General features: G+C 41.1%; 5 protein-coding genes across 34 annotated transcripts in view; 3 read left to right on the forward strand and 2 right to left on the reverse strand.

Annotated features, from left to right (window-relative positions):
* Positions 1–731: 731 nt before the first annotated feature.
* On the reverse strand, positions 732–4,665 carry LOC114848572 (uncharacterized). Its single transcript, XM_029139184.2, has 11 exons — positions 4,479–4,665; positions 3,351–3,846; positions 3,153–3,270; positions 2,954–3,064; positions 2,765–2,865; positions 2,585–2,686; positions 2,380–2,506; positions 2,134–2,241; positions 1,883–2,038; positions 1,680–1,801; positions 732–1,587 (listed from the first exon to the last, which is right to left on the reverse strand). The coding sequence occupies exons 1-11, from the start codon at positions 4,582–4,584 to the stop codon at positions 1,455–1,457; spliced, it is 1,680 nt and encodes a 559-aa protein (XP_028995017.1). The 5' UTR covers positions 4,585–4,665; the 3' UTR covers positions 732–1,454.
* Positions 4,648–8,704, forward strand: LOC114848577 (uncharacterized). Of its 2 annotated transcripts, XM_029139192.3 has the most exons (6): positions 4,648–7,200; positions 7,637–7,725; positions 7,807–7,933; positions 8,028–8,187; positions 8,264–8,334; positions 8,478–8,704. In XM_029139192.3, exons 1-6 carry the CDS (start codon positions 7,179–7,181, stop codon positions 8,618–8,620), a joined length of 612 nt encoding a protein of 203 aa, XP_028995025.1. In that variant the 5' UTR covers positions 4,648–7,178; the 3' UTR covers positions 8,621–8,704. The 2 variants fall into 2 exon arrangements, with proteins under 2 accessions (XP_028995025.1, XP_028995024.1); XM_029139191.3 differs by lacking the exon at positions 4,648–7,200 and having other exon boundaries at positions 7,209–7,725.
* Position 8,705: 1 nt separating this feature from the next.
* vps29 (VPS29 retromer complex component) lies at positions 8,706–12,214 on the reverse strand. Of its 2 annotated transcripts, XM_029139193.3 has the most exons (5): positions 12,078–12,146; positions 10,771–10,782; positions 9,745–9,936; positions 9,428–9,663; positions 8,706–9,182 (listed from the first exon to the last, which is right to left on the reverse strand). In XM_029139193.3, exons 1-5 carry the CDS (start codon positions 12,129–12,131, stop codon positions 9,065–9,067), a joined length of 612 nt encoding a protein of 203 aa, XP_028995026.1. In that variant the 5' UTR covers positions 12,132–12,146; the 3' UTR covers positions 8,706–9,064. The 2 variants fall into 2 exon arrangements, with proteins under 2 accessions (XP_028995026.1, XP_028995027.1); XM_029139194.2 differs by lacking the exon at positions 10,771–10,782 and having other exon boundaries at positions 12,078–12,214.
* A 225-nt stretch (positions 12,215–12,439) lies between these two features.
* Positions 12,440–18,778, forward strand: eif5 (eukaryotic translation initiation factor 5). Of its 4 annotated transcripts, none has more exons than XM_029139185.3 (12): positions 12,440–12,591; positions 13,166–13,393; positions 14,437–14,716; positions 14,795–14,876; positions 15,126–15,298; positions 15,410–15,521; positions 15,796–15,926; positions 16,211–16,372; positions 16,639–16,800; positions 16,889–17,053; positions 17,217–17,357; positions 18,328–18,778. In XM_029139185.3, the coding sequence occupies exons 3-12, from the start codon at positions 14,645–14,647 to the stop codon at positions 18,424–18,426; spliced, it is 1,299 nt and encodes a 432-aa protein (XP_028995018.1). In that variant the 5' UTR covers positions 12,440–12,591; positions 13,166–13,393; positions 14,437–14,644; the 3' UTR covers positions 18,427–18,778. The 4 variants fall into 4 exon arrangements, with proteins under 4 accessions (XP_028995018.1, XP_028995019.1, XP_028995020.1 ...); XM_029139186.3 differs by having other exon boundaries at positions 12,480–12,596; XM_029139187.3 differs by lacking the exon at positions 12,440–12,591 and adding an exon at positions 12,710–12,852.
* A 1,673-nt stretch (positions 18,779–20,451) lies between these two features.
* Positions 20,452–23,663, forward strand: part of mark3a (MAP/microtubule affinity-regulating kinase 3a) — a 32,310-nt gene continuing 29,098 nt past the window's right edge. For 6 of the 25 annotated variants that reach the window (XM_029139168.2, XM_029139167.2, XM_029139169.3 and 3 more), the window contains exon 1: positions 20,459–21,071. In XM_029139168.2, coding sequence (XP_028995001.1) covers positions 21,021–21,071 — 51 coding nt within the window. In that variant the 5' untranslated portion in view covers positions 20,459–21,020. Of the gene's footprint in view, positions 21,072–22,861; positions 23,025–23,663 lie in introns of those variants that run through there. The other 19 variants (XM_029139172.3, XM_029139174.3, XM_055506007.1 and 16 more) reach the window with 7 other exon arrangements.

Here is a 23,663-nt window from a genome sequence, read left to right on the forward strand (position 1 = left end):
TCATCTGCACAAATGCTGATCTCAGCTGGCAAAGCAATGATTAAATAACTCACCACTGTGATAAATAGTTTTAATTAGACTTAGTGTAAATGTCAGATGCTGAAGTAGTAGATGCGCCAGTTGGGAGCTAAACTGAAGATGTGTTGCTTTAAAAGGTTTACACAATAGGAGTCAAAGACACAAACCACTACTGACCCCAAGGTAAAATAAAAACCATCAAAACAACTTCAGGGGATTTTAGGAAGGTGCATTTTCTTTGTTTAATGCAAATGTGTTTTTTAACATTTTGCTCCACCACCCTATTTATATTTTGGATCATTTTTCATTCCTTGCTTGTAAGTTTCTTTGATTTCTGTGTTTGCTTTGTTTAACTGCTCCCTGTTCATGTCTTATTCAACCTTATCACCTGCCTGTGTTTTCTGCTATGGACCTTCTTATCTTCACGTCATCACGTTATACAATACAGACGATAAACCATACAATAAATGAGAGAAGCGGCTCCAATTGAAGAACCAAACGCAACGATTGAAGGTTACAGATTAACGAAAAAACAAACAAGGAAGCAAAAACATCTCACGTTCCTTAAGATTGATTCTATAACAAACCTTACCTATAACAAACCGGTTTTATAAAACCAGCCCTTAAATAGGATGTGGATCTGCACTGCTGAAAGATTGTTAACGATATGATGAACACACACAAACACCAACATTTAATAAAATTAGGTTTTATTTATTACACAGATGACAGAATAAGAAAAGTGTAACTTGCTCCCTAGTAACGAAGAATCACCAATGAATGGATTATTAATTATTACAGAAGTAAATGAAATCCACCAAAGCAGGACAATCAACTGTAAATAAAGAGAGAGAGCGTAAACATGCAAATCATGAGTTAACATTCGACCTTCAATACAAGGCAGCTCTTACAGGAGAAGATCTGTTTTGTGGTGCATGAACCAGAAACAGACAGTTTGATGCTTAACCTTATAAATCCTAGGAATGTCTTAACAAATCATATGAAGAAATACATAAAAACCTGAACAACTTCATTAAAGTGACGAAGAGTCCTCCAGTGCACAAACAGAGGAGCAGCTCAGTTTAAATCCTAAACTGAAAACAAGAACAAATCCTCTCTGCTTCTTACAGCTTTGTTCATGAACAAGTTCAAACATCCCAAACAGAAAAGGTACAAGCGAATAAATTAAGAGCAGCAAACGGACCAATCACCAAAAACAAATCAGTACTGCAACAGCAGTTGAGCAGATTTTTAAAATACAGCACATAAAAAAGCTATCTGTTCCTCAACCTGAAGGACATCACTCAGGCAATGCAGTCGGACCTGGAGGTGTTGAGGCTTATTCAAAAACACCTTTCATTGGGTCCTGAGAACTAATCAGTAACAGGATTCTTACAGGATCTCTGAGATCAGAGATCATCTGAGAAGGACCCTCTTCAGCTCCCCAGACATGAGCACCAGGCTCTGGATGATGCTCCGGGGTTGTAGTCGTCACAAATGGCGTCCAGCACCTCCCTGACGTCCCGTTTGGAAAGACCCTTCCATCGCAGCAGCCTGTGCAGGTCCTCACTGCCATGAAGGGAAAGCACAACTGATATAAACTGAAACCTGGACTCCTTAACAGGTCTGCTGCATTTCTAGGATTGAATCATTTACTGTACCTCGCTATTAAACTGTCCTTCTGCATTGCAGCAACGATCAGTTTCAGAGCGTTGATGTCGCTGCAGTCCAGCACCTCCTCGATTTTCTTCATCTTATTGCTCCACTCCTGCACGCCGGGAGCCTGACGTGGCAGAAAAACACATGACATGACTACTTTACCATTACTGCTTTCAGGTTTATCGCAGGGACAAGTTGAGCTCACCAGGTCCGACATGATGGCGTGAAACCAGCCAGCATCTTTACTCACTGCTTCACCGACATCAGGGTTCCAGCACCGCTGCAGTTTCTTCACCTTTGTTTTTAGAAGATACTTGATGTAACTATGGACGAGGATCTTGCAGACTTCTAGAGTCACTGTCTGAGACACAAAGACCAACAGAGGCATTTGCAGAAGAACCTAAACACATACACAGCTGGAAGAGTTGATGTTTTAGATTTCAATTTTGAACTTACCTGTCGTACTTCGTCACAGTTCTCCAGACGTGGAAACATCCTACTCACTGAATCAATCAACAGCACAAATTGCTGTTTGTTTGACTGGAAGTAACACTGAAGGTGCTTCTGTTCACAAAAACAAAAGGCATTTAATCTAGTCTGGAATAATTTTTTAATTTTTAAATCTTTAATGGTACTGTCATGTACATATCATATATTAGCCCATCATCAGTGTGTGTGTGGTCAGTGGAGCAGATACTGTACCTTCGCCACCTTTGTTACAACGCCCCTCAGAAGTTCTAGAGTCAAATCTTCTATTTTTTTAAGCATTTCCAAGATTTCCTTACAAAGCGAGCTACTGATTTCTTCTCCTTCAGTCTGGATGTGCTTCCTAAAAGGAGAGATCATGAACACGGCTGTGCTGCTGCTATTTCACGTTGCCCATTGTGTAATGTGTGATTCTTCTTACTTGAGTTCCTGACACGTCTTCAAAGTCTTGAAAAACTGTATCATCTCCAGTTTGTCTGTTTTCTCCATCTTCTTGAGAACTTTGGTCTGCTCTTCTCTGTACCTACAACAGCAATGAGACTCCTGCAGAGCTGTCGTAGCTTGTTCAGGATGTTGCTGAGATAAATAAAAACAAACTCACCTCTCCACAAATATGTGCAGCTCTTGGAAACCAACCTCTTTGACTTCGTACGACAGTTTAGAGCTGATGCGTTGTGCGTTCCGAGGCATGGCAGCGATGCACTGGGGGAGTGAGGAACACGAGCGGTACTAAGAAGCCACGAACAGCTGAGATCTCATCTAGCCCCGCGTTAGTAACTCGCTTCATTACCCCAATAGCGTCCACATAGGTTTGAACAAAGGCTTCGTCTGTGTTGCCGTCACAGACGTCTTGCTGTCTGTGATGCTGCAGGATGTTCTCCAGTTGAACTCTCATCTCTTCCTGTGGAGTAAAGGAGACACATAAAATAAGGTCACTTAGAACCACTGCTTTGATAACTGCTGTGGAGTCCAGAATAACAAATAATGACCTGTGCTTTTTCAAGCAGCTTGTTCTTGGCCTTCACCCCCCATTCTGAGAGCAGCAGGATGTCCACGTGTTTTATAGGATCCATTTCTCTAAGGTCAGGGTGACCAAGCATGTCCTGACTGGGAATACAACACATGTGCAGACATCAGTTGAATACAATGAAAGGTTAAAGAGTCACTTGAACATATTTAAATGGTACCTCAGATAAGTTTTCAGGACCCAGTCCATCAAGGTGAGGCAGTTCTTGAAGGAGTTGACCTTCAGGAGCAGACAGTCCAGGTGGTTGAATATCTGACAGTGGTAGCACTGTACCACTTGCCCCATCAGGCCCTTGGCCTCCAAAGCGGGAGCCAGCCGTATGAGCTCATTGCACACGGCCTCCTGCAGGTGGCTCAGGTGCTGCTGGAGGTCCTGGTCAGGGTCTGCTGGTGGCTCTGGGAGTCGCTTGGCAGCTGAAATTTGTATGAGGTGATTCACACAAGCTTTTCTGTGCTGTTCCACATTAGACTCAGGTGTCTGTGAACTACAGCCATCCACTGGGAAGCAGGAAGCAGCAGTAAGGGGAACCCTGAGAAGCCCAGCTAGCTCCTGAAGCATCTCATCCTCCTGCAGATGACTATGCAGGTTGTGTTCGGTGTTGGTGTTGAAGGTGTTGTTATCCAACAGGTGGTTCCTGTTAACATCCTGGTCATAATCTACAAAAAATGTGCAGGATATTTTTAGCTTTTACGGCAATAAGCGGAAACTAAATATTCTCATTTATCTGTCTACGTTTTCCTCATCTTCGGTTTACTGAGGTGTTTGGCTGCACCGTTTTGAGTGTGATCACAGTAGGACAGACTAGTTCACACACACAGGTTGGCACATGGCTGGACAGAAGCACACCAAGGCATTTGTTGTGGAATCTTTGGGGATCCCCCGCATGAGCCGTGCTCCGGTTTGATCCGGTCTAAGCCTCTGCCTCTCTCCTGAATGCTGAGGGTGCGGCCTCTTTCTCATCCAATCAGGCTTCGCCACAGCTTCATTGAACCACTCACCTCACGCGCATGGAACGCTCACTCACTTTCCCTGCAGCTATTTCTGAGTGATGAAACCCTCTCAGCTTGGACTCCAAGCGTGAGAGTATACGCCCTCCACCACCATCACGTCTACTGTGTTTACCACTATCTGGCCCCCTTGTCATCCCAGGCCAACATCAACATCATCAATAGTCAACTGAAATCCCCTGGAGTCATTATAATGGTCTTATTTTACAGGAACACATCTTTTGGCGTCTCTACTCTCAAACTACCATGACGCATTTCAACATAAAACGAGCAGAGCTCACCTGCTTGTATGCTGACGTTGCTCTCTAATAAATGTGCCCTGCTGTCTCTCCTCCTGATGTTGCTCTTGGGCCTGAACACATGGAAGAGTTTTTTCTGGACCGTCATCTCCAGTGTCAACGGTGAAGTGTTCCAGCCGTGAGCCCTTGGATGCAGTCACAGATGTGATTCCATTCTTGTGTCTTGAAGCGCTTTGATTCTTTATAGGCTGCTGAAGGGATTTTCCCACTGCATCATCGCCAATGTTTACTTTCGCTTTTCACTAAAGCAGTGTGCTGTTGGGTTTGTAATCAAAGCTTTTCTCTCATGCTGAAAAGCCACAATAACATCATAAAATTCAATAAAGAATGGCGGTGACATAAATTCATCTAGTGGAGCTGGTAGCAGAGCTATTTGACTTTTCTTACTGTAAACATTCTGTTCTATGTACACAACCATGATCAGGGATTGTTTGTGCACCGTACACAACCTCAGTTCAGAGCCTGAACGATTAAACAACACTGGGTGAAAAGTCCTCGTCAGAAGAAGTGTCTAATGCCATATTCATGTTTCACTGTGTTTTATCAAACCTGAGTATTCAAACCAACATAGGACAAGAATCTTTGATGATATTGCCCTAAACATCTACTGAAAGAAGAAACAACAGCCAAGGAAACAACAGCCCAGTGAGTGTGTGTCCTCAGATTTTACAGTAACACTGCTGCAAGGCGAGCATGCCGATGTGCTGAGTCATGACTGGAGACCTGTTTGCAGTGGAAAAACTAATTGTTACTATTCAGGGACTTGGACAGGAAAATGAAGGGCATGCAAAGTGAATACAAATGTGAAACTGTATTTAATACAATCTCCCTACAGTAAAAAAAAATACAATACACTTGTTATTTGATACTTTTAAATGCATCCTACCCACTCCCCATGGGGAAAATCCACAGCCCAGCTCTCCTGGAGATTCCCCATATTCCCAGCATAGCAGAACATTTCTCCAAGTGGGAGGTCTAATGGATTTGCTTGATGCAGGAGCCTGACTGGATCAATTAAACACACAGTTTAAAGCAGCTACTGGCTGCTGCAGGTTCCACCAATGTTGTCAGACTGAGAAGTGATCAAAACATTAAGATGATCACAATATTATGTGTGGTGGGGGAAGTATTTTCCCCAGATGGTTGATCCATGATGAAATGCACTTTATTGGCTGATGGTGCTGGGCTGTGAGGAAAGTACATTATTTAGATCAATGACTTATGTACACTTCACATGGACATTATAGTAACATAGCACATAGCCTGGACTCAGGTTCATGAATGATTCTAAGTGGGTGTAATGGAATTCCCTGCAGGTTTTTCTGAGATATAGCAGTGAGCAAAACACTGTGACCTTTGACCTTTAACCATTAGTTTATATTTAAATCAAAGGATTTGAGATAATACTTCACAGGAATAGGAGAGGTGGATGGACAAGCTGAAATGATCCTTCACACGCTCACAGTCAGGAAAATGTTTTAGGTTATAATTACTGTCAGTCAAAGTGCTACACAGTGTGCTGGCTGGACAGAGGAGCCCCTTCAGCCAGAGGCTGATCAGTATTAGGTGCTCCACAGAACGCCACCAGAGATCCTTCCTACCGGTGCCATGAGCCTGTACAACTCCTCCTCTGTCTGTAAGGGTTGATCTTCATCCATGCAATAACATATAATAAAGCTTTAGCTAGTAATTAGATGTCAAATCAGAGTGTGGGTGTTAATGTGTTAGCATTCCTCTAACTGTGACAGCGATTCAAAGTGTGCAAAATAATTTCCCTCCGGGATTAATAAAGTTTTTTGAATATTGAATATCAAAGCCGACATGGTCACATGAACCACACGTGTACTGTACAGCTGTGACGTTGGCCTTTAAGATCCTTGTGCGATTGACTGAGAGATAGAATTACACCTACTTACTCATTCACTGAGTTTCCACTACTGCTCCTCTCTGTTTAGCAACAGGAAGCAAAGATAAAGATCAATTTGAACCTTTACATTGTAGAGTTCTGAAACTTTCAATTCACCTGAAACAGCAAACGTAGAGGAGAAAAACAAAGTGCAAATAATCCAGGCAGAATGAAGGATATTACTTTTATGAATTTAGGTCTGAATTTAAACTAAATGTACTCAATAAAAGTGAAGGAAATTACATGTAACAGCATGTGCAACTAAAAAACAATTAAATCATTCATGTTGTTAGATTACTGAACCAGATTCACTGCAGCACCTGAAGGTGCAGATGATTTCATGACCACAACACAGAATTGGTACAAATAAGTTTTATGTTTTAGCATTTTTCTAATCTTCAACCAGTTGAACTGATACTGGGCTCAGTTAGTTGAATGAGAGGCAACGATGTGACTTCTGAAACTGGGAACAAGACAAACTGGTTTTATTGCATAATAAAATCTAAATTGGAAGATTTTGGTTTGAAATGATTCCAAGTAAATGTGGTGTAAAAAAAGATCAGAACAATATGACTTGAGTTTGGTGTAAATTATCATAAAGAGAAAATAATGTGTGTACTGTTCAAATGTTTTTTAACGTGCACACTCAGAGAAGCGCCTCCTCCGGTCCACAGTCTGTGTCTGCGCCTTCCCTTTCAGCAGGAGCTCAAATACACATCTTCCTCTCATGAGGAAACAAGTGGCATTTGCACCAAGTCAGATGAGCCACCGTCTCCATGACGACAAGACATTCCCCAGGTAAACTGGTCATTTCTTAACGTTGCACGCTTACAACAAATATGATGTTATTCTTTAAACCACCTCTACTCCACGTTCCTTTAGCAGCACTCGGCTCAGTGACTTAGAAATGTGTTAGAGGGTTATGTGCAAATGTAAATCCTGTTTTCAGCAGTAAAAAAAAGCAACAATACAATTAGAAGGAACCTAAATAAATAGGTCAGCTTTTTATTGAGCATGTTGAATTCCAGGTGTGGATGCGGTATGTGCTTGTTAAATAAACCAAACATGTCAGTGCTGTGAAACCGGAGAGCTGAGGAAAGAGCAGCAATTCTACACCAGAGGAGAAGCTCCTTGTTTGAATGTTTAACTAAGTTTGTACTAAAGTTCGGCTCAAGTGTAACAAAATACTCAGAAATGACAATTTTCCCATCAGACTTCTGTCTTTGGTCCACAGCCTTAAAACCTGCCGGGGTGCATTTGGACACCCATCGACTTCCGACTGCAAGGCCTGATTCACAAACGACTGCAGGTCCATTTCGGAAGGTGACCCAACACGTTTCTGTGCTTCGACTGGTGTCACACCCTTTGCTTCCTGTTGCGTCTTAACCAGTGTCTTTTCCTCAGCACGCAGCCCCAACTCCAGCTCAGAGGCAGTATCTCTGCACCATCGCAGCTTCCTACAGCCCCGCACACGTCCGCAAGCTCCTCGCTCAGCACTACGTCAGCATACTGAACAGGAGTATACGCACAGGTTCAGAAAAGCCTCAGTGTTTATTTGACATTTATACACCCACTGGTCACTTTATTAGGAACACCAGTGTGATGCTGACCACATTTATTGTTAGGCATCATCACTGACAGAGACAACCTTGTTGTGGCATCACAAGAGGAAAATCATCTATCAAAATCACAGTCAGAAGTTTTATCCGCGGGAAAACAAAAGGGGAAGACTAAAAGTAACACAAAACATTCCAAAAAGATTTTTCTCCCAAAAATACCATTGAGGTGAGAGGCTTTTAGTTTTTCAGTGAACAAGCGACCTTGAAAAAACATGTTTCATAGTTTTTATTAATATTTTCAGTAACTCAGTGCCAAAGAAGAAAAAGACGAAGAAACACACAACAGCATCACCCAAGACGAAGCCAACTCCACGTAAGTCTTTTCTTTTTTTGCACAGCATCTGTAAAATCAGCCGAGCTTTATAGCGTCTATAAAAACCTTATGTCATATCTCTTCTTGCTCTTAATGTTTCTGAGTCGCATCTGTAAGACGTATTTCATTACGCTTGCTGTCAGGGGCCAGGATCAGACGAGCAATGGAGGAGAAGGAGGAGGAAGGACTGAACGGTTCTCTAACTGAATGCTTGAGCTCACTCTCTGTGGGAGGATGGACTGACAGCTCCTCAGATTTATCAACAGGAGTGGTCAAATTCAGATGATAAAGGCCTATAAAACCTGTTTCAGTTGTATCCATGTGAGCACAAATATGATTGTTGTCTAAAATTAAAGACAAAACAGAAGCAGTGGGGTTTGATATTTAATGTGGAAACAGAAATGACTACATGAAACTAGAGACCTGTTGGTTACAAGTTCAGACCAGGGTGAAAAAAAACAAACAAAACAAATTGAAATGGCACCAAATATATTTCTCCTGACCACAAGCATGTGTGACAGTATTGCATTTTCTAGATACCGCGGGGCAGATTGGATACAAGCAAATGCTGACATATAAACAATATAATACAAAAAAAGCTGTAGTTACGCTACCGAACAGTTTGTTAGAGCGTTAATGTGGTGGTGACTGCAGGGAGCTGCTGCACCCTGGTGGAAAGGAATGAAATTATAAACAGATCCGCGTTCACCCAACTCCCTCACACTGGTCTCTAAGATTTCTTGTACTCGATTCTCTCCACCTTCACGTCGTCACCGATCAGCTGATAGACGTAGGTCACCACTGTAGACGCCTGGATGTCCATTAATACAAAAGAGGGGATGATGTTGCTGTAAAGAGAGAGGACAAACGGGTCTTAGGTCAGGACATCACCTCTACACTGACTGCATTTAAAAACCAAAACCAAGCTGAATTTAACAAACGACATATGAAACCTGGGAAGAGAATCAGAAAGATTTTAAACATGTGGAAACTGAGGTGAGCTCCACTCTACCCTTTTAACAATACTATTAAAGAAAATGTGATCTTTTTGGCTTCACCGAGAGTTTAGATTGATATCTGATAACACTCTTACCTTTCCAGTGCACTGTAGGCTCCTGTGGCAGAACCAGGGTTAATGTAGAACTTGTTTTCATTCTCGAATGCCTCAAACTTGTGTGTGTGCCCAGAGATGAGAATGTCGACGTCCAGCTGTCTCTGTAGCAGCGCCAAACTGGCCATGTCCCCCCAGGGGATCACCTGGTGGCCGTGGATGAGGCCGATCTTAAACTGACCGACTGTCACCACCTTCTGCTCTGGGTAGTTTAGGTTCTAAAAAAGTAGACAAGGAACAACAAAAGGTGTAAGGATAAACCCAGTTTCAAGGCCTAATTTCTTCAAATGTACAAGGACCTCATCAAAGTCTCCTCGGACTATGTGAACGTCTCCTGCGAGGGTCTTCAGGTAGTCATAACTCTCTTTTGTGCAGAGATTTCCCGTACACAGAATGTGCTGGATTTTCCCCGGCACCAGCAGTTTCTTGAACTTGGCCGGCAGAGTGTTGCACCGGTGGGGGATGTGCAGGTCACCTAATACCAGGACCAACTGATAGCATCGCACAGAAAGACATACACACACAACGGTCAGTCACCAAGCAAAGAGCCCTGGCAGAGCTAAGACTGAACACTGAATCCAAGTAAACCAGGGACAGAGCCCTGTGGGATGCCGCTGGTCATGTCTGCAGAAGATAATGATGCAACCACGGTCCACTGGTACCCATATACAGTTCAGGTGTATACAGTGTCAGTAACGGGAGAACAGTGGATAAACAGGCTTAACTCATAAAGCTCAGACTTATAAATAAGATATGTTTGTGAGTAAGAAGCCAAAGTCATTAAATGTCTGAATTCAAACTGTTGTTTAATAACCTTTACAACTTTTATGCCTGTAGACATTCCAAGGTGAAAATGTTAAACTTATTAAGCACAGCTGGACTTCAGACACTTAATAGTAAGTTAAGAGAATTATGGTTTCACACAACACACACTTCAAACAAACGCTAATAAATCAGTTTTATGACAACACACACCTCATTAATAAATTCATATAGCCACCAGACAACCTCAGCTCAGTTGATAAAATAAACAGCTGATGAATATAAAAGGAAATGTGAAGGTAAAAATGCTGACTTGCAAGATTGAATTATGAAGAATTAAGAATTCACCAAAATAGAATAAAAGTTATAGTTATTGTCTTGTTCCTCTAACTGTTCTTTGTTTAGAAAACCTGCAGAGCGCCTGTGGAAACACCTCAGCCTAGTGGGAACCAGAGCCAGAAACAAGAAAACCTTTCCAGCTGTGCCGCCCCAGTCCCATGTTAGCGTGCTAGGCAGCAGCGTGAGCAGAAAACAAGGATCCAACACACAGCGAGGGCACTTACCCGGTGACCAGCCTGGTTGATTGAAGACAAGCAAAGAGGAGGGATGTTGGGAGGAGGAGATAGGAGAGCGGGTGAGACAGGGAGGAAGGCGTGACGTGCATGGGAGAGTGACAGTCAACAATTGGGGGTAGGAATACAAAATAAAAATGAGGGGAAAAAAGGGGAAAACTGAAATTAGAAATTAAAAATGTGAATGGATTAGGTGTGCACAGTAATCATTCAAAATCAACAGAGATAACGAGACATGTTAAACAACAATATGGCTCAATCAGGTGTTAATGGTGGGTGGTTAGTGATAATGACGAAGCAAAAATATTATAAAGTCTGAGGGAGCATTTACAAAATCAGATGGTGAAGCAAATCAAAGTGGTGAGTGGAATTTAACATGTTAAACCAGGGGTCTACAACCCTGGTCCTAGAGAGCCATTGTCCTACTGGTTTTCCAACTCTCCCTGCCCCAGCAGATACTGATCACCTTGACCAGGTGTGTGTATCCAATCAGCAGCTAACGGACACACCTGAACAAGGTAATCAGCAGAGAGAGTTGGAAAACCAGCAGCTATTTATATAGTCCTAGTAGCCATAGTATTTTAGTCTGACTCTGTTGGAACTCATTTGTTTCAAAGTTTAGAGTTTCCTTAGCCAACGTTGTTTCAACGTCACAGCCTGTTCCTGTACCTCAGCTATAGTGATGTGCAATTTTCTCTGTTCACACAAAATAGAAATCAACTGAAAAATCATTCACTTAAATATTAGATAGATCCAACCTCAGGATAAACAAAGCCCAGACTGAATCAACAAACTAATGCATATGGAGTAATTATTGTGCTAGGGAAAAACATTATACAGGACTACTACGAATTGATAAATGGCTGAAAAGTATCTTTATTGCCTAACAGGGAAAAGTGCCTGGTATGGATGTAGCTGTTAGCTTGTTAGCCCTGTCAGCTAACTGACTGGCAAACGCAAAAGTGAAAATGTTGTTATATTAATTAAACATTGAAGCACAGTGGTTGATAGAAAGAGGACAAACTAACAGGTCACCGTGCAAGTAAAAACAGCGTGTGTAGCTCGTTGCAGAGAATTTCTGAGGACCAAACTGCTCAGCTGTCATGTGATCGTAGATCCATTTCGGAATGAAGGTTCATTAAATAAACTTGAAAAACTGACTGCGTACATGAGCCAAAACAAAGATGTCGCGCTCTCTGCGACATCAACGCGTCTATGTAGACGCACAGCAGGCGAATGGCTCGAAGCTCCACCTGTAAACGACAACATTTGTGGCTTTTTCGCCATTTCATACTCACCATCTTCTCTGTTGCTGTTCCTGCGAGACAAGTTAAGGAAGCGCCGACGCACATGCAGCGTCATGACGTCAGCCAATGAGAAAAGGGAACACGCGCTAAGCTAAAACCTAAATTTCCCTTTGCCCTTTCAAAGTAAATCCTAATGTAGCTTATTTTATATTTTTGGCCAACTAACTAAATTAAGTTTACTTCTGTAAAAACTTACGCAACACATGTAGGCAGCCACCTGTCAAAATTAAAGGCAAAGATTTTTTGCCACTATACAAAATATTTATTATTTCAACTGCAGAAGACTAGTGAACTAGACATTTGTGTTCGGTTGTTAATATTTCAAAAAAGCAAGTTAAGACAAACACACACACAAGAATAAACGGGAACCACTGACTATTACGTAAACAAGCGCCTTTTAATTTGAAATAAATGTTACTAACGGATGTCGTAACATAATTTCCATTGGCTTCACATTGTCAGTAAAAGCGACGCAAGTAGCAGCTTTTCGCAGAACATTCGAGAGGTAAGGTACGAAATAATTTAATCGCATTTCTCGCGATGTGTTGTGAATCTTGTTTGTTCTTTTTTTACTAGTTACATTTTCACAAGGCAAATGTAGCTAGATGTCCAGGGTCGAAGATACGGTATAATTACATTATCGCTATCTTCGACCGCTGCGTCGCCAGCGCCTGGCTAATAATTGGCTTCACGTTAGCATCTGGGCTTTTGCTTTTTCCTGGAGATCTAATATTAGCCATGACTTTCACATCGGGAAATAATAAAGGTGAAGCTGTGTTTAGACATAAGATCGTGTTTAGCTGTTGGTTACAGTTAGACATTCCGTTTAGCGTGAATTTTGTCGACGATACACGTGTAACGTTCGCTTCGGTCCGTTGGTTTCTCGGTTACGATACTTAGCGTTAGAAATGTTTGACGTAATATTTGTGACACATTTTTACATATACTGTCTAGTTATGTGACAATTGCGCTACCCACCCACCAAATTGTACACTGACTGTGACGCCTGATGATGCTAACGCTAGCGTTTTGAGCCGCAATGTGTTAGTTTAACAATGCCCTTCTTTTATCCCCCAAAGGCCCCTCATACCCCCGAGGACTTTCCAGATAGCCCTCCCGCTGTCTCTGGCCTTACTCCCGCACTGTTTCGAACGCTATAGGGTGTTTAACTGTGCATCTTCGAGAACCACAAACCCATTAAGAAGCCCAGCTGTAATCAATACAACACCAGCACCAGCCATCGACCACCGTTCACTGCGGCTCTTGGACGATCAGCGTTGTGTTTATGTCTTTGTTTTGCAAAAACGGTAAGTTACAGACACGGCTGATAAATATTTAAACTTAATTATAGTTGCTACGTATGTGGATTTTTTTTTGGCAGGATTGTGCAATAGGACGTGTTTTCTATGCCGCTGTATCAAAATGGCGTCTCCCTGTCAAGTCACTCGTGTGCAGTGACTGTATGACGCACTCTGCACCAAGGAGCTAGCTAAGCTAACTAGCATCCTCCTGAAATAGGCTCGATCTCTGAACCGTTTAACACCACGACGCCGTACGCCAGGAATAATCAGGTTGAGTTTAATTACGTTGATTCACAGCTATAGCAACAGCCGCTGCTGATTGTGGTTGGTATTAAAGCCGTCAACAGTGGGGAAAGATGTTTGGCAGCTGTTAGGCCTCCCGTTACTGACCTATTAACAAGAGCAGGCCTTATGTGACTAATGCCAGGGGCCCTCGTGTAACACAAAGGGCTTTCACAAAACTATTCTTGCATGAATGTGGCCACAAAGCTGGGAAAGCGTCCACTTTTGTAATAGGGTATTTTTCTTTTTATACTGCGTTGCCCTGCCTGCTCACTATTGGATCACATGGATATTTGCTGGATTGACTTTGTTTTGTAATCTGTCTGGCACTACAGGAAACTGTGTTCAAACTTGTTTAAGTTGGGGAAAAAAAGAGACAGAGATATGCCTCAATGATTTCTAACAGTCTAAATACTTGAGTCAGTCAAAGGGGAAAAAATATGTATATTTTATGCTTGTCATGAGTCAGTTTAGACTGTCTTAGTGCTAGTCATTTACTCATTAAATTCTATAAGTAGTTTAGAACATTTTTTTTCCTAAATCTGAAATAGTTAATTGAGTGTCACATTTATGTTCAGGGGTTGTCTTTGCCTGTTTTTTATTTTTTTATTTTTATAAAATCAAATCTGCTGCTTATTTGTTGCTGGGACCCTAAAAATCAAAGATCTAAACTCTTTCGATTTTATTAGCATGTGTAGCTATGTTGTCTAGGACACAAGAATTTTCCTTTATATTAAATATTGAAATCTTTGTCTGTCCTTTTCCAGAGCTGTTGCGCAGCCGTTGGAACCTGTGTGGTGGAAATCTAGCCTTCAAGCAAGGAGCTTGCGGCCACAGCGGCACAACATTTTTCATGTCAGAGACCGAGCACGCTTGCAGTCGTTTATGTCATCCCCTCTTTTCCAGACAGAAGATCCCGAAAAATCCCCAACCAAGATCCTTTTATCTTACTGATAGTGCTAACATCAAGCCAAAATGTCTGTCAACGTCAACCGCAGCGTGTCAGACCAGTTCTATCGCTACAAGATGCCCCGTCTGATTGCCAAGGTAAGTGGTCTGCGTTGGAGGCTTTTAAGGGCATATGTGGTTGGTTTGATGTGATTGTAATGTTTATTTCTCATCCAGGTTGAAGGCAAAGGGAATGGAATTAAGACGGTTATTGTCAACATGGTTGATGTTGCAAAGGCACTGAACAGGCCTCCAACATGTAAGTAACGACTAAGATTGAATCCTTATTGATTATTGGAATTCACTACCTAGCCAAGGCTGTATGACTATTTTCATCGACTCATTTTCAAAACACAAGGTTCCAAACACAATACACAACAGGCCTATTTCTTTTAAACTGTTGGTTGTTTTTAAATGAAATTTGTAGATCTTTTTGGAAGTTAATGCTTAAAAACAATTAAAATATTTGAAATGTCTTTGACTTTTTAACTTCTATACCTCTCTACAGACCCAACCAAGTTTTTTGGTTGTGAACTTGGTGCTCAGACCCAGTTTGATACCAAAAACGACCGTTACATCGTCAACGGATCCCATGAGGCGAACAAGTTGCAGGACATGCTTGATGGGTTCATCAGAAAATTTGTGCTGTGTACCGAGTGTGACAACCCTGAAACTGATTTGGTAAATATCTCACCATCTGTAGTGCATGTCTGGGACATGTAATATTGTAACTTGTACTTCATTTTACCATTAAATAATATAAGACTAACATGGGTTGTGTTTGTCTTACAGCATGTCAATCCCAGGAAACAAACTATCGGCACTTCCTGTAAGGCCTGTGGAAACCGTGGCATGCTAGACACTAGACACAAACTCTGCACGTTCATCCTCAAAAACCCACCTGGTGAGATTTATGTATAATTTAAGGTGGTTCAGTACACAGTGGTGCTGACTGAATAGAACCTTATGAAACTTGGTGCTTAAATGTCTGCAGTGACATCTGGTGTCTTGTTACAAAATGACAGTCTCTTACATGGACATTTAAAACTCCTATTGGCTTCATGTCATCACCCTGTCCTTGGTTCATGCTGGAACACACACAGTAGTGACCTTGGCACTGATGCAGCTCTAAATGCAGAGCAGATTTGGTAACTTTAGCTGTTCTTCTCCAATATCAGAGACCACTGATAGTGGATCGGCATCTGCAAAGAAAGAGAAGGAGAAGAAAAACCGCAAGAAGGACAAGGAGAATGGCTCTGGCAGCGGAGAGGCTGGGAACCAAAACAACTTTGATGCTCCTGAAGCTGTGGTGAGTGCCAGGTTTCCTCCCCAGGCTGTATTCCTACAGGGACCTGAGTAGGAGTTTTTTTTTTTTTTTTTTTTTTTTAAAAGCTTGATCAGCTTTAAAAAAACAAATAATTTGTTAGTTAGGAAAAGTAATCAAAAGATTACTTTTCCTAACTAACAAATTTGTCCCTACATGTTGAAGTTGAATTACTACTAAAATATGCCTTCTTTTGTTTAGACTATTTGTCACAATAATGCACTACTGTATTTAATTATAGTTGTTGTTTTTTTTTTTTGTTTTATCAGGAACGTGATGACGACGATGAGGACTGGGCAGAGGAGACTACAGAGGAGGCACAGAGGCGGCGCATGGAGGAGATCAGCGACCATGCCAAGAACCTGACACTCAGTGAGGATCTGGAGAAACCGCTGGAGGAGAGAGTCAACCTGTTTTACAACTTTGTCAAAGTAAGTGGCTTTTAGATACATTCACTTATTGCATGCCTCCTCCCCTCACTTGTTATTGATAACGGCCAAGTTTGAGGTATTCGAGGTTTTTGGATAAAGGGTTTTTATTGTCGTTGAAAGAAATTTAACTATTGGGAGGAAATTAAATATTTGCCATTTGTATCAACTTGCAGTTTTCAGTTTTTACACAATAAGCAGAAAAGACTTTGAAAAGAAGAATTCAGAGTTGTTGGATTCCCACTGCTAATTTTTATGTCCCCACACAGCAAAAGAAGGAAAATAGAACCATTGATGCAGCTGACAAGGAGATCTTAGCGGAGGCAGAGCGTCTGGATGTTAAGGCCATGGGCCCTCTCATTCTCAGCGAGCTGCTCTTCAATGAGAATATCCGTGACCAGATTAAGAAGTACAAACGCCACTTCCTGCGCGTAAGTTAAACAAGGACACTTATTTTATCTCATCACCCACATTTGGAATCTTTTCCAGAGTTCTTACAAATTAATGTTTTCTGTTTAGTTCTGCCACAACAACAAAAAGGCACAAAAATACCTGTTGGGAGGCTTTGAGTGTGTCGTGAAGCTGCATCAGGTGCAGCTCCTTTCTCGAGTTCCCATCATCCTCAAAGACTTGTACGATGCTGACCTGCTTGAGGAGGACGTCATATTTGCCTGGGCAGAAAAGGTGGGATCAAAAGGATACATTGAATTTAATATAACCATTGATTGTAAGACTGTATTTAACTTGATACTGCTTTTAAATGCCTGCTTTCACCATGATTTTAATAAATAAAAATTTACAACAGCAGTATGGAAACATTATACTGGATGACACTCTTCTCCACCAGGTTTCCAAGAAGTATGTCTCTAAGGAACTTGCCAAAGAGATCCATGCCAAGGCTGCTCCTTTTGTCAAATGGCTGAAGGAGGCTGAGGAGGAGAGTGAGGGCAGCGAAGAGGAAGCGGAGGAAGAGGATGAAAATGTAGAGGTAAACAAGGCAGAACCAGAAATCTGCACAGTCTCCACAACTGGCTGTTTTTACTGCTCGCATTAGAGCTACAACTGAAAATTTCAAGTCCTTCACAAATTTGTTTTAATGTATAGTTTTATTCTTTGTTCACCAACACTGGCTCATATCAACTGATGATTAGCATTAAGAAAAAAGGCCAAACAGCCATATACAGTTTTTAAATGAAAACTTTGTAGCAGTTAACGGCCTTCAGATAACGTGATATTTGGGGCTGACCAGCTGAGATGTTGACAGAGATAATCACCAGGGCTACAGCTACATACTGATGCAGACACACACACTCTGGAGACTTGCAGTGTAGCTGGATAAACGATTAATGGCTCAATGTGTTTCTGGAAATGGCAAAGTTGTGTTCATCAATAAGACTGTACCACAAGATTTATTGTAATAACTGCTATAGTTGTTGTTTGAGGCATACATGGTTAAACCGATGAGTAACATGTCAGTAGTAATGCACCTAATACTGTATTGACTGGCTTTTAATTGTAGACAAGTAGAAGTAAACAGCACTATCCTTGTGGTCTGTGCTTAAAAAAAAAAAAAAGGATACGTTACATGTTGCTGTCATACAAGTTTATAATTTAACAGTCACATTTCTGATGTACATACTGCAGCAACATCTGTGCATACACGACAGGCTAGGACTTGATTGTTCAGTATAACTGAGAGCTGTAAGCAACTAGAGGACTGAAGCGAGCATAGCTTTGAAGGAGCTGTCTAATTTAGTGAATTATTGTCAGTAAATTTTATTTTTTTTAATTTCTAGATTAGGTTGACTATGCTGCAGCTAGATAGACATTTCATAGGTTATCAGTTTTTTTAAAGCTGAAGTAAAACCTGTAAAGGTCATCTTGTTGTTCCACAGTTTGTCATGACATTCCCCACTGCAGTTTCATAAATGAAAGAAGCACATCTTTTCTTTCTGCAGGTGGTGTACTCATCCTCTGCCCGAGAGCTCAAAGTCGAGACTGTGAAATCAGACGCGCCGGAAAAAGAAGAGGATGACATTGACATCGATGCGATCTGAGAGACTGGTGTTTCTTTTTGTTGTGGCTTTGACTCTCTCAGTCCCCTCTGACCTGAATGGCTGGCCCTCCCCCTGTTTTCCTACCTTTCCTGCCCTTACTCTTCCCATCATTCCTCCCATCTCAACCCATAATAATCTGCTTTGCGGCATGACTTGTAACAGCGCTTTACTTGCTGCACATTAACACGTTAACCCTGTAATCTTGCAAAGTATTAAGTTGATCAAATGAAGTTGCTTTGGGGATTTTAATCGTGGGTGTTTTGGAGACTATTATTCTGATCGCACATGTGTTTTGTTTCGTTAGTCCTAGTATTTTCCAGTTAATAAAGAGTGAATGTTTTGCTATCCACTACACCTGGTAATTGATTCTGTTATGCTTACTGTTTCCTACCAAAACATGAATTGGAAATAATTTTACCGTACACGCAGGCCTGTCTTTTATGCTCTTGAACCTTTACATCAGGCCCTCAGTCACTTATGAACAGGTATGTTTTAGCCTAAATACTGGAGGAAATTACTAGTAGTTTGATAGTTAAGAAGTAAAATCTACTATTGTGGGCCCTTCACTGTTTAGTATTTGCTCCATGTTTAATAAAGAATATATGACCAATGTTCCAATGGTCATATTTTCATATTTAAAATATTTATTAATTTGATTATTAAAATGCATGGATTGTTTTAGATCTTTTAGTCCTGAAAATAACACAATATCCCCACACTCAATTAAAGATCAATGTAGTCTAAACTAAATGTATTTGACAAATTGTTTTATACACAGTGGTGTGGTTTTGTAAGGTTTATCTTAATGAGTTAAGCATAAGATATGTATCACTTTAATAAAAAAAAACAAGTTTGTCGTTATCTCAACGTGAAACCTGTAAACACGTTTCAAGCCAAACCTTCCCATGCAGACGTTTCCTCCACATGATGACAGCCGTCGGTACTTTTTGGTCCAATGAGACTGAGGTCAGCCGGTTTCCTCGCTTTCCCCGCCCATCCAGCCGGACACAGTCGTGATGCCTTCAAACGCTGTCGGAAATAATCCTTCGTAAAGCTTCAACGCAGCAAAGCCTCTCCCAATTTGACTAATTTTGTCTGCAGATATGTTGTTAGTTTGTTGTACAGTAAATGAATGTAAATATTTCTACTTAGTTGAAATTATAATACAACAGTGGCATTAACTACAAACGTATGTCAACATTGAATTCCAGTCAGGTATCAGGTGTTTGACTTGGCCACTTCAAAACTCTTCACTTCTTAAAAACGTCTTAAAAATGTGTTTGATTTTTGCAGTATGAGACCTGCCTCTACTTTTCATGTACACTGCAAAACACCATTAAATGAATTTTAAACATTTTTGAGAATATTATTTTTCTGAATTGATCTAAATTCCGATAAAAGCAGTATGTTTACTTCCTTAAAGTATTCCATGTGCAAACTTCTGATAAAAGACAATACTTATATTGATGGGATCCTGTTTTTTGGCTACACTCTAAACTGGTAAAATTAAGTTTTGTGGAGCAAACTATGGTTTACATCTTGTTTTTAATTATCTTTATTAACCCTAGAGTGTTCCATGCTTTAATGTTTGTGAAGGGACCTTTTCTTTACCAGGAAAAGATTTCTTCCATCATGCAGTACAGTGGTATTACTAGGTATTTTCAGACCTCTAGGACGGTCTTTGCTAATCAATCAATGTCTCATTGCTTTTTACACCCTATATTTTTATGTAGTTTCTGATAGGTGAAGGAAATAACAGATGTCCGGTATAGACCCACTGAGGAGCTTTTTGTTGGAATATTAATTTAATGTTTATGAATATAACTAGCTTTGCATATTTGTATCAATATTTTTCATGAATAAAATGGTCCCACTGTGCAAATACATTTCTTATTATTCTATATTATTATTCCAAATAAAATTCAATTTGACGTATTCTAAATCACTAATCGTTGAATTGTTCAGTTTGTGGAAATACTCTGATACCGGAGCATGGACGGGGTTCTTGAATGCGCCCTAATCCACTCCAGCCGCTGAGTAGCCATTTTGGTCCCACCTAAAACAGACAAACCAGCTTCACTTTGGGCCGCCGGAGATGGAAGAAACCGAGCCCACGGCGAGTATTTTAGCCACCCGAACCTTCTGAATCCCTCCGAAAACTACCCACCGGTGACACTCGACGCCATGGCTTGTTCCTAGGCAGAGTTTTGAGTGAGGAAAAAAGCCTTGGGTCATTTTTTTGGAAGTGGCGAGCGACAGCGCCTTAACGTTAGTTTAGTTAGCTTCACGGACTCCAACCCGAACGGACAGACGGACACTGATTTGGGTTGAACACAGGCCAAGAACGGCGTGTACGCGCCATGTAAATATTGAGCATTCGGCTATTAGGCTCGTTTTAATCGTGCGTTTAACGGTTCAGGTGCTCGACTCAAACACGTCCGGTCTGGTTGGAGAATTGTCACGATCCATGCTGAGGCAGTTTGAACGCATAGAGCTGCCAGGCAGAGCAATAGTTGATATTTATTTTGGCTGAGAAGGTGTCGGACTCGGACGTGTGACCATCAGAGGTTGGTTCTGGGAAGGACGATTCAAAGATGTCAACAAAAACCCCTTTGCCGACGGTCAACGAGAAGGTGACGGAAAGTGTAAGTATCGAGGGTTGTTTATTGCTTTGTTGTGCTGTTTGTGCCTTGGTTAGTTGCTCATAATTTACTTCTAGCTCCGTTTGACTATATCACAAAATGTGGGGCTATTATTTCCACCACTTACTGAATCCCAGCTAATTGTTTCGCTACACTTTCTTTGTAAATGGTAAACAGCCACCAATACTCTTATTCTACTTTTCTGCGTTAATATTGGATCTTAATTACATACAGGGGCTAATAATATTTGAAGTGAACATAAGTTACTAGGATGTAGTCAAGATATTTTAGGCCCAACCGCGAACAAAACTACAGTTACTTTGCCCTGGTTCTGGCAGGCAACAGTAGTTTTTTTATGCTGCGCCTGGCTATTGGCCCCTTCTGCTGTCAGTCAAATGTCTCAACCGCTTATCTTCCATATATGGCCCGTTAGTCCCGCCCGTTGGTGACTAACTGAACCTCTTTTACGAAACAGTGTAATATTCGGGGCTTCCGGTCAGAACTTTCAAAATTAAGCTCATCTTGTAAGATAGTTTTAATATTTCATCACATGAATTCCAGAATAATCAGATCATAAGACCAAGGCAACACATGCAGTTTATTGCTGTATGTCTTATATTAATTATTAACAGGAAGAGACTGATATGATAAATGCCGTAGTCCACTCTTTTGTACAGCGTTACCTTGTTTCCACCCCCGTCACTTCTTACATATTTCATGCAACTTTATTTGTTCAGACTGGCATTTTTAAATAGTGTAGTGCAGTGATTCCCAGTGACACTCTCCTAGAACGCTGATTATTAGAGTGCATGTTTGCCAGGTGGCTGGTGATGTGTTCCATTCAGATTAGTTTATTTTTAAAATGCCTGAAATCTGTCCAGTAATAAATTCTGCAGGTTCATAGTTGTGAGGCTGAAACGATAACCACAGATTCTAGGGCAGAAATAAACTATAAAAAATTCAGTCTCATTTACAATAATAAGTTGGTTACTTCTGCTATGGACTGGCGACCTGTCCAGGGTGTACCCTGCCTCTCGCCCATAGCCAGCTGGGATAGGCTCCAGCACCCCCGGGACCCCGCATATGGGATTCAGCGGTTTGGGAAATGGATGGATGGAACTTAGTTACTTTATTTTTGAAAAAATAACAAGACAGCAGTAAAACCAATTCTTAGACTCAGAGATGTGTGCAGGAAAATGGCACAGTTTATTGTTTGTATGACTAAATAGATTTTTAAAATACTGTTTTGTAAAATATGTATTTAGTGAAACTATTTAGCTAATTTTCTAACAAGGTATTGGGCTTTTGTCTTTAGCATATGCTTCCGTTGAATCCATCGTATTGCATGTGTCTAGATGCAGCTACATAACGTCTATGTGTGATATCACCACAATCTCATGAATCAGTAGCAACAGAGTCAGCTGAAGATAAGACTAAAACTGCACCAACAGGTCACTTCCAGCAGATAAAAAAGGACTAATTTACCCCACAGGGCTGAAAATTTCACCGCATTTTAAGTAGGTACTGGTGTAATAATGTAAATCGGGGCTCAAAACCGGTGAAGCCCCCAGCCTTCACTAAAGTAGGAACGGTATCTGCATGTGCTGTAGGCTCTTACAAATGATCAGTTTTCTTTACAAAGATTCACAATGTGATATTGTTTGTCATATTTGATTAATGAAAAATAACAAGAAACTTGAATCAGAAGGGGTCGATTAGATACTTTTAATGTGACAGGATAAGCACCGGTTTCCGGTTCTAGTGCATCGGTCTGTAGCAGACTTGTCTGGGATCAGCCCTCCTCCCGCTGTCTTCCTCTCTGTCTCTGTGGTTATTGGGCACCGAGTTGGGAAAATCTGGTGTTGTGGGAATCTCTATGGGAGTCATCAGCAGGACACAGAGTTTTCCTGTTGAAACATGACGGGCTCTCAGGCAACCAGGGGACACCGCAGCTTTGTGAGTAACTGCTGAAAAAGAAAGCGTGGTATTAAGTTTGTCGCTCAGAGAAGTAGTTAAACAGAAAAGTGGGATTTTTTTTTGGAAAACGATTTTGTAGTGGAGAGAAAGCTCAGTACTCTAATGCCTCTGTGGGCTTGTAATGTTTAGCCTGTTTTGTAGTGTGTCTGTGGTATTCAGCAGTGACCTTATCCTAGTTGATGGTATTTTTATCTGCTCTGCCATCACAGTAGAAGTCCTAAAATACTCCTGAAGTCACTTAAAGTGTGTCTGTGCTATTTAGTAGAGTTTAAAGTGACCTTATTGTGTTTAGTGGCATATTACAGCTTCTCCTGTCTCTTCAAGGGGTTCCTGTGAAAGATTTAAATGTCTGTGGCATTAATTAAAGTCAGTTTAATTGCATTGGAACTCTATAGATTGAAAGCATGAGGTGCATATAATGTTTCTTGCTCATCTCGTTTGACCTCTGTTCTGATTTTATATAATTATATAATCTACATCATTGTAATTGTTAGTATTCCTACTTTATCACACTCCCATTCATTGTCTCCAGGGTGATTGGGGTCAGTTGGGTTGGGAATGGGAGGGGTAAAACCAGGTGGGGCAGAAGACCCAGCTTGTGTTAAAGGCGTCGACTAG

This window comes from Betta splendens, chromosome 22 (genome assembly GCF_900634795.4).
Source record: "Betta splendens chromosome 22, fBetSpl5.4, whole genome shotgun sequence".
NCBI lineage: Eukaryota > Metazoa > Chordata > Actinopteri > Anabantiformes > Osphronemidae > Betta > Betta splendens.

Excerpts from the sequence above, each read along its gene's own strand:
- LOC114848572 (XM_029139184.2), bottom strand. The coding sequence starts at position 4,584 with ATGACGGTCCAGAAAAAACTCTTCCATGTGTTCAGGCCCAAGAGCAAC. Across the intron at positions 3,065-3,152 it reads AGCTGCTTGAAAAAGCACAG|GAAGAGATGAGAGTTCAACT; the intron begins GTCATTATTTGT and ends TTTACTCCACAG. Across the intron at positions 2,687-2,764 it reads CTGCACATATTTGTGGAGAG|GTACAGAGAAGAGCAGACCA; the intron begins GTGAGTTTGTTT and ends TTGCTGTTGTAG.
- LOC114848577 (XM_029139191.3), top strand. The coding sequence starts at position 7,597 with ATGACAATTTTCCCATCAGACTTCTGTCTTTGGTCCACAGCCTTAAAA. Across the intron at positions 7,726-7,806 it reads CTGCAGGTCCATTTCGGAAG|CACGCAGCCCCAACTCCAGC; the intron begins GTGACCCAACAC and ends TCTTTTCCTCAG. Across the intron at positions 8,188-8,263 it reads CTCCCAAAAATACCATTGAG|TAACTCAGTGCCAAAGAAGA; the intron begins GTGAGAGGCTTT and ends TAATATTTTCAG.
- vps29 (XM_029139193.3), bottom strand. The coding sequence starts at position 12,131 with ATGTGCGTCGGCGCTTCCTTAACTTGTCTCGCAGGAACAGCAACAGAG. Across the intron at positions 9,664-9,744 it reads TCCGAGGAGACTTTGATGAG|AACCTAAACTACCCAGAGCA; the intron begins GTCCTTGTACAT and ends CTACTTTTTTAG. Across the intron at positions 9,183-9,427 it reads GCCTACAGTGCACTGGAAAG|CAACATCATCCCCTCTTTTG; the intron begins GTAAGAGTGTTA and ends CTCTCTTTACAG.
- eif5 (XM_029139185.3), top strand. The coding sequence starts at position 14,645 with ATGTCTGTCAACGTCAACCGCAGCGTGTCAGACCAGTTCTATCGCTAC. Across the intron at positions 14,877-15,125 it reads ACTGAACAGGCCTCCAACAT|ACCCAACCAAGTTTTTTGGT; the intron begins GTAAGTAACGAC and ends ACCTCTCTACAG. Across the intron at positions 16,373-16,638 it reads TGTTTTACAACTTTGTCAAA|CAAAAGAAGGAAAATAGAAC; the intron begins GTAAGTGGCTTT and ends GTCCCCACACAG.